At 37.3% G+C, this 11,837-nt stretch overlaps 1 protein-coding gene across 1 annotated transcript in view; it reads right to left on the bottom strand.

Moving 5' to 3' along the window:
- The window catches only part of LOC146479124 (WD repeat-containing protein 31-like), a 10,022-nt gene extending 945 nt beyond the window's left edge, over nt 1-9,077 (bottom strand). Inside the window, exons 1-9 of the mRNA XM_085111364.1 lie at nt 8,755-9,077; nt 7,498-7,572; nt 6,756-6,891; nt 5,863-5,963; nt 4,770-4,840; nt 3,563-3,623; nt 3,336-3,416; nt 2,057-2,166; nt 953-1,008 (exon numbers count right to left, since the gene is read on the bottom strand). Coding sequence (XP_084967490.1) covers nt 953-1,008; nt 2,057-2,166; nt 3,336-3,416; nt 3,563-3,623; nt 4,770-4,840; nt 5,863-5,963; nt 6,756-6,891; nt 7,498-7,572; nt 8,755-8,979 — 916 coding nt within the window. The 5' untranslated portion in view covers nt 8,980-9,077. The remainder of the gene's footprint in view (nt 1-952; nt 1,009-2,056; nt 2,167-3,335; nt 3,417-3,562; nt 3,624-4,769; nt 4,841-5,862; nt 5,964-6,755; nt 6,892-7,497; nt 7,573-8,754) is intronic.
- Between the last annotated feature and the right edge of the window lie 2,760 nt (nt 9,078-11,837).

The following is an 11,837-nucleotide window of genomic DNA, read 5'->3' on the forward strand; positions in this document are numbered from 1 at the left end:
ACAGACAAATGAAGAATATGGCATGGGTACTAAAGTATATTATATTGGCATTTATTAAAAACTGGATCATTGTATAATGCAATTCCAGGGTTTTGATTGGCTTAGCGGCCATGGTATATGATCCATTAAAGCATGCCCAAGAAGTAGCGACCATAAATTGTTTTCTGATTGCCCTTGAAAAGGAAATCAGCAAGGCCTACCAATATACCTTGATTGTTTTTAATAAAAACAATTATTCTACTTGCGTTTGTTGGATATGAGATGATCATAGCAAAATCGGCGCTACGCGCCTCGTTGGCTATCTATCATCTCATATCCAACGCACACTTGTGGAATAATTGTTAAGTGTAGTGATTACTATATTGGCATGATTGATATATACTGATTGGTATATTGTCATGGGTACTAATTGCTACTTGTTATTTGTAGTTGGCCTAAGATCAGGATCTCAACCAAGTGAGCACTGATTACAATTAAGGCCAGGCATTGTCAGGTCATTACAAGCTATTTATAGATTCCGAATTTGTAGACAGGGTAGACTGAGTGTCAGGCCTTCCTGAGGGTAGAGGGGAGGGGCAGGTGGGGAGCATGGGTCTGCCAGGAAAGTGAAACAATCTCCTGGATATGTTGCAGCACGGGTGGCTATTTCTTACTCAGTTATTTGTTATAGCGAAGAGGGGTGGGCACGTCTATACGTAGGCTAATAAGAAGAGTTGCATTGAACCGGCCTTGGGCATTCTTAACAGCAAACGTTAAAAAAAGAAAGTCCATTAAAGATAATGTATAAAGACAACTCAAAGCTGATAGGTTCTTTGTGAGTCTGTTGGTTTACTATGTCATGTTATGATTTATTAAAAACGTTTAAAGAACCATTAGGTGAATCGGTTTTCCGGATGTCAGGCATTCAAACAGTAAACAGTGACAGTGATTAAACAGTTTATGTACATCATACCTCTTCCTTCTCTCTCCCAGACTCTCACGGTTGAATCATGTGATGCTGTGGCAATTCTAACGATAAATTGAAGTTTTACAATTTGTGCTATCAAGTGTATCAATTGCACAGACCATGGTAAATGCCACTTTCAGTGATAATCAACCCACAGTAAATCAAACAGTGCCTTTCATCCACCAAGGTAAACGCAGTTGTGTGGAATTTTATTTACCAAAGTTGATCATTGAAACATTTCTTTTTTGCTTTTTGTTGATCTTTAGTAGCACATCATGATTGGCTAACTTACCTCGGGAATCCAACCCCAAACAAATTTACCATGTTAAATGTCACGAGTGCTGCTACCATTCTTTTTTATGTATCTATGGCAATTTCCCATGGTAAATTGACCATGGGGAAGAACAGTTACATGTTCTTAATGCAATTTTTTTTCGTGGTGAAAGGCTCTTTTACAGCAGAATTAAAGTCTATGTAGCCGCTCTTGATAAGTACATTTAACCATTGCAGAAAAACATTTGAAGATCATAATTGCACATGTAAGGCAACACCCCCTCCAAAGTGGTAAATCTGAATGAATGCTGAAATGGCATTAGTCATTTCCTCAAGCTCTAAAGAAAAACCCATTCTAACAGTTGTGTAGACCTGGGCTTTGAATGAAAGTGAGGCTGAAGTTGACTCTGTTTTGATGCAAACCTTGCTGCTTTTCTCATGAAAATCTTGTTGTTATGCTAACTAGTTACATTTACATATCACAAGCAATGAGCTTTGTTTCAAAACAAAGTGCACATCAGCCTCTCAGTTCTACTCAAAGGCCAGGTCACTACAGACACAGCTGCAAAAAATGGGCTATAATCAGGAAAGCAATGGAAATGACTGACCTTGCAAAACGGTTTTTTATTGTCATGAAAGGGAGTGATTTACCCTTGAGTAAGTTTTGTTTCTGGGAATTACTGTTTGTGGGCGATACATAATGAGAGAATCATTTTTTCTTGGCTTATTGTTTAGCTTTTTTGTGCTTTTCCCTATGTTCTGGTTTCTAAGAGCTGACAGTAACCCTTCAAGGACTAACTTTATTAATACAGTTGAAGAAAACAATAAATTACTTACAGATCTTTGGATGAAACATGTTCCAAGTGCGGTAGAAAAATACAGGCTGAGGACGTCTGGTAATGACCCACATACCGACACACCATTGCTTGTGCCCTCGCATCCCATAGCTGTCAATCAAACACACTTCAGTGGATTGGCAATTTGAGAAGGAATGGGGTTGGATGAGGTTCAAGGGAGGGATGAGGTGTTATTCAAGGTTGAAGGAGTACTCAGAAGGCAGCATACCTGGTGGGTCTCTATAATGTGTATGGTGGGGAAGATACAGCATGGATGCTTTTTGGAGTGGTATAAATGAGGAGTTCTTTGAATAAAGACTAGTAATCATCAAAGATTAGGGAGAGCATTCGAGTATCTCAATCCCAGGCTCTCTCTCCATTGACAAGTTGGTGATGATGTCATCCACCCCTACAAAATCTGCTGGGGATACCAGATACGCGATCTGATACAAGATCCATTCATTTGTTGATTGATTGTCCCATACAATCTCAACTCCAATCTGTAAATCAGAGTGCATTCTTTCTCTTGGAACACAAATGTACAAATATATTTTAATAAGTTATTTTTCTCAAAGTAGGGTCCAACAAGTTGAAAAGAGTTTCAAGTCAAGAAAGAACATGAAAGTTGGCCATCAAACTGGCATCACTTCAAAAGAAAATTTAAAAGAAATTCAAAGTCAAAGCATATATATGAGGTACAGGAGTAGATGACAGCTGGTGGTCAGTTCTCCCTCAAGAGCCACATTCTGACAAAAGTAAAAACATCACATAAGGAAAAGAGCATGCATTAAGTAGTTTTAATTTGAATGTCAAACATTAGGATTTCATCCACGGAATGAATAGTTTTAATCACCTCATATGTTACACAATAAACAGCACCACAAGAAAGTAGCGCTCAATCTATTTTATTGGATTTTTCAAACTAAGTATTAGATTAACAGAGTTAAAAGTTAGAACCACCTTGTGCAATACAATAAACAGCGCCAAAGGGGAGTACTGTTCATTGTAGTTTTCACTTCAATGGTCGCACCTTATAATTTCTTGTGTACATATAAACAGGGAGATCCTCCTTGTAAAGTACATAAGCAGCACCAGAGAAAAGTACTGTTCTATAGCTTTCACTTTCAACAATGGCCAGACTTCAGGGTTTCACCCACAGACACAAAAGTTAACAGAACATTTATTCCTTTTTGCCCTGGCAATTACAGGATTCAAAGCAAGTTATTCAAATAAAACATACAGACAGCTTTAAATAGTTACAATACAAGAATCTGACTTACAGTGGCTTCACATCCCTTTCCGTTGAATCCATTGCTACAGGTCAAAATATATTGTCCATCTTTTGAGCAGTCACAGTAGGTCTTAGAAAAGAAAACAAGTCATGAGAGATGGTCAGCACTTTTAGATTTAATTCAAAGATCAACACTTACTTTTGGGATAAAAAGTTGTTAATCATTTTCAGGTGGCAGAAAACATGAATCAAATTATTGTTGTCATTGGTGAATACCTGAAAGTACTGCTGAGCGGGGAAGGTAAATGCTGGCTGCATGTTCCTTGTGTCCCAGACCCTGATGTAAGAGGGAAAAATAATACATCTTTCAAGGAACTGTTGATTAATTCAACCTCTGTATGTCTAAGTAAATATAAGGGTTTCATGCAAGACTATCGTAAATGACTTTTCTGCCTTGAAAATCAAACTTACTCAAAATAATTATGCTCTGTATAACCGGTAATTTTTATTTGGTAAAGAGAATTATTATTCTATAAGAAACTTAGTTCTGGGCCCAGTTGTTCAAAGCCCGATTATGCTAATCCTAGATTAGCGTGAACTTTTATTAGAGTTTAATTGTTAACCAATAAAGATTCCTTCCAAAAGATGTTTGTCCCTCAGTTTTGACTTAGACTTTTCTTTACCATTAGCTTAAATTAGCTTAAAAACAATTTTAACAAGTGAGATGAAAACCTTGGTTAACTTTTAATCATGGATTAACATTAATTGGCTTTCGAACAACCGGGTCCTATATTACATTTTTTTCTAAAGCTAAGGGTTAAAAGAAAAAAGCTTTGCATTTTTCTTTAAAACACAAGCAACCTACATAAAACAGAAACTGATGTTTAGCTGATTTGTTTTCTTCACCTCCTCAGAAATGTGTCACTTGTGGAGTGAGTTGGTTGTGATCATTTTTAATCAAAATGAAATAGGCTAATTCTTTCCAGGTGGTTTAAAAACTAAATGCAAACCAAAGTTTCACCAACAGACTTTTTTTAAAAAGCAAGTACTAAGCACACACGCTTTCATTTAAAGAAATGACTTAGCAGTTACAAAAACTATCACAGACAGTGTTGTAGTCATAATTTTTGCAAAATTATACAGTCATGCAAAACCAACTTTCAGCACTCTTTCAGTGCCCTTTTCAGCGGACTTACTGTAAATGCCATCTCACCTGTTATATGGTTGACATTATCACATGGGCAGAAATCAATCATTGCTCACTTGGAAAAGGCACTGATTGTTACTTCCATGACAAGATCAGCTTCCAACATTTTCCTCTAACTCTTTATACAATATTAGTTTTAGTCAACTTTCCAAACATTGTTAAGCTACCTAAATGTTTGGCACTTTTTTTGATTACGAAAAGCCACTTGCGTTTTCATTGACCTCATTCCTCTTATTAAAATGAAACAATGTCCAGTGACTAGTCAGCCAAGCATACCTCAGCATCTTGTCTTCTCCAGTTTGAGCAACTTGAGACTGAGTTCCAGGAATCCACTTCACACAACTCACCTGTTCATCAAAAAATATTATTGATACAATTTGATCTTATCTCCTAGTGGGTAAGTTTTGTTCTCTGTTTATCATTAAGATAACAGTCTCAGGTCAAAAACCTGACAAAGCTGGCTTCCCAACCCAGCAAACTTAATTGTTGAACTAAAGAAGATTCAGAGGGACCTAAAACTATTGACCACTTAAAATTATTCATTGCCTCTTAGTCTTTTCAAGTTAACTGGGACACTGGATTTTGAGACAATGCTAAGCTATGCTGTGACCAAATTCTTCAAAAGGATGCAACTGTAAAAGAGGCCAAATGTCCAGACTTCCAGGGTTTCATGAACAAGATTCTTTTGTTTTGCACTGTCAAAAAGAATTTTCTTCAATATATTGGTGGCATTGACCAGCTGTAACCACAGGATTCCTTATTTAAACAGGAAGTTCCAGTATATTAAAGGGGCCTGGCCTGGCCATTCTCACCTTCAGTTGTCAATCAACCATCAGACCGTAAACAACTGACAAACAACATTTGTCTTTTTTTTTTTTTGCTTTTACCGATAGTTTTTATAATACTGATAGTTTTCAAAATAACACTTGTCAAACAAATTAGAACTTGATATCTTATATTATTGTTGTGGTGATATTATAAAATTTTGAGGCATATTTTTCAGAGGGCACTTGAGTCAACAACTTGCCATGACTGAACAGCGTGTAAATGTGCATTTCACACCCACAAAGGTATTAAATGAAGGAGGGGCTTGCCCTTTTATAGCAGAACTTCTTGTTTAAATGGCCTTCATCCTCAGAACCAAGCAAAAAACAAAACCCTGAATTTTTTTAATAATTTGATGATAAGAATATACTTTGGGGCCAAAAATTCAGTTATTTTATTTTTCCCCAAAGCTCTTCAAGCACTGTTTACTACACAAAAGAGTTGTTGCAAAAAATAAATGATAATAAAGAATCACTATAAGGACTATAGTTACTAGACACCTTGAGTGCGGAAAGATAATACGAACAATAATATTATAATTTACCAGATTTCTTGAGACCTCTCTTTCACTGATACTTGTGTTCCTGGTGACATCCCACAGCCTCACGCAGTTATCTCTTGACCCAGAAAATAATAAGGTTCCATCTGAGAAGAAATAAAATGTCAAAATTAAGTAGCCAGGGTTTTATTATTTTTTGTAGTGCTGGGGTTCTTAATGGCAAATAGACAGACACCACTCATTAATTTGTCTTGTTTAGTCATATTAGACTGGCTTTTAATCTTTCAAAGGCAGGTGCATCATGTGTGTACCCAGCTCCCAGGTTATTATAAAACCCCTGAATAGTGATGATTTGACCTTGATCAAAATGCAAATACAGTGTTCTCCTTTTCAGGCAGTAACCGGTAAAATTTACCGCCTAAAATCTTTTGGAATTCTTAAAAATTCAACAGGTAAAAGAAAAAAAATATGGCTGCTTCAGCGACGTAATCGGTATTTTATCCTTGTAAAAGAAAGAAAATTACTCTTTTGTATTGTATTTAATACTCACACAAACTACCTAGAAATTAGGGCAAAACTTGTATCTGTAAAGGTTTAATTTAAGGTCGGTGCTGAAGTTGACAAGAATGGGGCAAATTTCAATTTCATGTAATGTACTGACCAGACCCAATAAACAAGGCTGCAATTCCCTGATTGCTTTACCGGTTTAAAATGCTCTTTTACCTGCTATGCTGAAAAAAAGGGAGAACACTGCAAATAAACATAAACCTTAAACTACCACTGCATTTAGAAAGCACAGTCAAAACTCCAACTAAATCAGCCTTAGCACAAAAAAATTAAAACCTCTGAGTGTTTAATTAGCACACAAAATCTGCTGACAGGGCATGGGGCATGTTTCGAGCATTTGAATCTGAAATTCAACTGGATTTTCATCTCACCTTCATTAACATCAATCGCTGTTACAACCAGCTTATGACCAACATATGTCAATAATGGATCACTTCTGCCCATCTGCCATGCTTTGATTGTCTTGTCTCTAGAGGAACTATATACAGTAGTACCAAAATGCTTTACCTACAGAAAAAAAGTTTTGAAAACCAATCTCTTTACTAACAGCAGTATGATATGCTATGCAATGAATCTTGGACTCAGGAGCCTTTCATGTTAAGATTAAGATTAGGACTCAAAGGCTGGATAGGGGAAAGGAGATGGAATGGAGTGTCACAGAGTATAAACAATCATAATCAAACATACATAAACCCATGGAAACACAGAAAGCTTCCTTCTTATCTGCTTTCTTTCTTTGCATCACATTATGGAAAAATTCAATAGCAAATAAGCTGTATGGAAATTTTAACCTAGCATATGTTAATTCTCCCTTGCTCTTGAGCTCATATTTTCAACTCTATGAGAATGTAAAAAAGGATTAAACTGTTACAGATGGTACGGCCTCCAAATTCAAAGGAACTTTTGTACAGTTTATGACTAGGCAGGAAAAGAAGATTGACTTAACAAGTGTGATCTATTTTTCCTGCACAGCTATAAACAGCGCAAAAATACAAGTTTGTCAGTTTTTACCCATGTTTCTTAGACCATTCCAAGGTGTGCACACCAATTATGCACAGTAACTAAAGGAGAAAAGGATATATCTAGTGTATATTGTCACTATTGTATCCTTACTTTAGTGACATCCCTTGAGTGGCCAGTCCATCGATGAAGCAGACGACCTTGTTTCCAGTCAAACAAAACCACTGACTGTCACACAAAAACAAAATTATAATTATAAATTTATTCAAGATAAGACTACAGAGGGCGTTTGTCATTTTTCCTTGTTGACTAGAACTATTAGAGTGGGGAATAGCCTTCCTAGGGATATAGCTGAAAGTACTTCTCCACAAATTTAAACTGTTACATTACTTAGATGTTTAATTCTGTTAAGCTTTGTTGTTTTAGTTTTGTTATAGTTGGTGTGATGTCTTAATGGATTTTACTGAATAAATCTGAATAAATAAGTGCAGATGTAGATGAGGATGTGTTAATTCTAACACATTATCCTGTTAACCTGTCAATATCGTGATGATGACTATGATTGAAGAACATTGTGGACTTTGATCGATTTCTGCATTTGATTCGGCTCATGTGAAGTACAGCGTCTGAATCAAAGACAGTCCACAGCCATTATTCCCAGCTGAGCCGATCTGAATTAGATTGGCTGTTCTGAATTGATTCAGATGCCGTACTTCACATGAACTTAATTCACTGAATTCAATTAAAATAAATAAATAAATAAAATAAAGAAATAGGACTTTCAGTGGAATCCACGGAGTGGCTCTTCTCTCCACTGTTTCCGGGTCGAATTGGCATTTGGCTCGTGTAAGTACGGCATCTGAACCAGGCCTAAATGCCATGAAAACCAAAGACACAAGCACTTTGCAGTCATTTTAATTTGCCTTGCCCCTTGCCCCTGCGACATTAGACCACTTGAAAATTCCCCAACCCTGGGTCACAAGAATTGAATTAGACTCTTGCCAAAAAATATTATTAAATGGTTTACAAGCGATGTCATGGCGGCCATGTTGGTGGACAGGAACAATAAGATTTTTCTTCTCTGGGAGTTCACTTCCATTTTTATGCAAAGTTTGTGAACAAATTTTCTTTTGTTCTGTCCACCAACATGTATAGTGACAATGCAAACCACTGATAACCCAGGTTCTGGGAAAATTACTATTTGATCTTTTTACTCCAATACGATGGTATTCCTCGGTTCTGATAAATATTCTGTAAAGATTTAGATAGCAGATCAGATCTTGAGAATGGCTCTGTATACAACCACAGGTGTAGCCCTGTTGTAACCTTACCAAAACCAAGAGGAAACTTGTTTGTTACGATATATTATGAGTGTCAGAACATTGCTAGAGTTGTTAATAGAATACTTACTTTATCCTTGCTTCCTGTTAAACACGTTCCCGGGGCGAATGAATCGACACAGGTAACAGAATCTTCGTGAGTTGAGTTGTGTTCTGTTACCATAGAGGTAGTAACCGTGGCGCTTACTTCACCGACGGTGTTTACATCGTCATATAGACCCCCAAATCCCCGGGGCTTCGATTTTCTCAAACCCATGCACAAACTCTCAAGGCACTGGAAGCAACCTGGCTGCATGGAAAACCCACTGGGTTCATCTGCTAAGGTCAAAAACGTCAAAAGCCTGTTACAGTACACACTGACAGCACATCCTTCGTCTGGGGAAACCTCGGGACGCGACGTAGCCTTCGGAAAGCTGAATATGCAGATTTCCCGCCAGCGGTTTTAGGATTCACCAGGGGTTACCAATTATATCAATTATATTAGTGTTACGGAAACATCTATCGAAATGAGGTGATTCTAACAGAACTTGTTGAGTACATAATCTTTCAAAAAGTATGCAAAAACAATTTTGTTTAATGGGAAGCGCATTTACTGATAAATTTATTGACATGTTAGTGGGCCCCAAAACAGCTTATGAGTTAGTTTTTGCTACAGGATCAAGTGCTTTGTCCGCGGTTTGCTCCAGTATGCGGGGGTTTACTGTTTAATTTTTTTACGAGAGATTGTGATACGAATACATTATTGTAGTAAATGAAGATCGCGTTAGTTGATACGATTTGTCTACAATTTAAGTAATGAGCGGGCAGATTATTAAAACAAAATATTCAGTGACTTTATTTTATAATGCGGCATTCTTGCCCAGGGTAGCAACATTTGTTATGGACGTTCGGTTTTGAATCTCTGCCCGTCAGCTGTTCAGTGAAGATCGACATTTACAACATGCTACAAACGCAACAAATATATGTCCAACAAATGAGTCTCACAGATGCAACCACTGTAAACAAGTTCCACTTTGAACAAATTCTAGTTTTACTTTCACCGATTCCTTATGCCTTGGTTCGTCGTTTCAATAAAATGATTTCTCTTTCGTCACGGCAGTGCGCGGCCAAAACATCTATCCTTTTCGCCATATCTGTAAAGTATTGCTTTAGGTTGTCGGTATCTTCTCGGATCAGTTCCACCTGTACCCGAACGTTTTCAAGCCTTGAAAGAGAAGATGCGATTGAAGTGTCAGCTTTAATAACTTGTGACTTCATTTGGACTTTCGGATCCATGCTGTGACCGGACCGCTCGAGGTTAATTTCCTTCTCAACTAGTTTGTTCCCTTGAAAGGCAGTGGAACTAGAAGAAAGTTGCTACGGTTGATTTCTTCTCGAGAAAATAATCAGTTATGATTTCCTCCGCGACGAAAGAAATGTGGTTGCACTGTGAAAAGACGAGCTGGGGTTAAAATCGGGGCAAAATGAATTACATCCAACCTCTCGAACATAGATCTTAAATTTGTCGAAATGAATACTGGTACGATTTTCTTATACACCTACAAAGAAGCGTCCTATTGAGTTACTGCGATAAACTATTCATGGATTGGACGCTGATATATGTGCGAAGTGAAGACACCTGCTAAAACATGCTTTATTTTCACAAATTTGCATTGCTGAGACTTCCGTGTGTTATCTTAAGATGTTATTTATCTTCCTCTTCCTCTTTAAAAAAATGAAAACTTAGAGATTATAGACTTTAGTTTTTCAAAAATATAATATCTCAAGCGCACACGCCGGATAAAAATTCACATTCTCCGCAACACTCAATGGACAGCTTTATTTCTTTCATGTCAGTATTCGTGAAGACTCGCCTGGAAGCAAATCATAGAAAAAATAGTCCACATGACGGGGCACAGAAGAATTTAGGTTCAGTGAATCTGCGCAGATTTAAAGGGCTGCAACTGCTTCGATCCTTAATTTTTTATGTGATGCTACACGGAACTATTTTTAACGCAACCGGCAAAAAATTCTCGTCTTGTAAACAAGACGCGCGGACCATACATTGCAAGCTTTTTTTTCTTATCTGTCCTCAGAAGCGTGCGACACCGCGTTGCCGAAACAAAATGCTGCGTTAACAGTTGTCCGAGCGCTTGTCTGCGTTAGAACGTGTATTATCGTTTAGGAAAAACTGTTCCGTATGATACTAAACCACTCAACAGGAAACGGAATGCTTGTGTCATTTCACACTAATGTGGCGTTTTTGTTTTTGAACATCTCGTATATTTTTACGTGTTTTCTTCTTCCTTTCACACGAGTGCGTTTTTCCCCCTCCACACACGCTCATCGTTTTGATCGAAAAGGAAACAAAAACGAAAGTTTTTCTTTTAAACTCTTGAAAGTACGCAGAGGTTGCAGTTAATCAGGTCACTTTGAAGTTTTACTTATAATATAATTCAGCCATACAAACACTTCGACTGATCGCTTCGAAGACCTTGAACTGAGATCATCTGATTTAGAAAAACATCAGACCTACAGTTGAAGTTCTGGATTTTCCGATGATTAAATTCTGTTCGATCCCCGAGTCAAGATGCTCTCTTATCAAATGGTTAAAATATAAATTTCCTTGTTTGATGCTAATTCGATCCTATATCTCCCATTCGACTGTTGCATATACTAACGTGAAATATCCTGAGGTATTTTTGAACTTGATTTTATAACACACTATGAACATTTGACATACTCTGCCATACTCTTTCACATATTCGTGTAACGTGCCGCAATTGTGAGAAAACTGGAATCGGGTAAATCAGCTCTAATGAAAGCATCAATTGGTGCCTCTGATACTACCGGTACTTCTACGATTTTCTACGCAGTCCATGATGCTTCGGGTGCTTGAGCCAGGTCAACAAGCAAGTGTGATATTAATTTTATGGAAAGTATTAAATCAGGTAAACGTGCCTGGCTAAGTTTAGCTTCTACACTGGGATTATGATAAATCGAGGCGGATTCAAGAAATATCACCATTTCCCAATGAAAATGTCTAGACGAGCGACGATTCTCAGTAAACCAATCAGAGTGCGCGATTAAACACTGCGGTCATCTCGTATATTCTGATAAAAGCAAAATAAATTTGTTAGACTCGCCAACATAAACAATTGCAACGATCTTACT

The sequence above is a fragment of the Pavona decussata genome, unplaced genomic scaffold, assembly GCF_977016875.1.
Source record: "Pavona decussata unplaced genomic scaffold, jaPavDecu1.1 SCAFFOLD_61, whole genome shotgun sequence".
Lineage (NCBI taxonomy): Eukaryota > Metazoa > Cnidaria > Anthozoa > Scleractinia > Agariciidae > Pavona > Pavona decussata.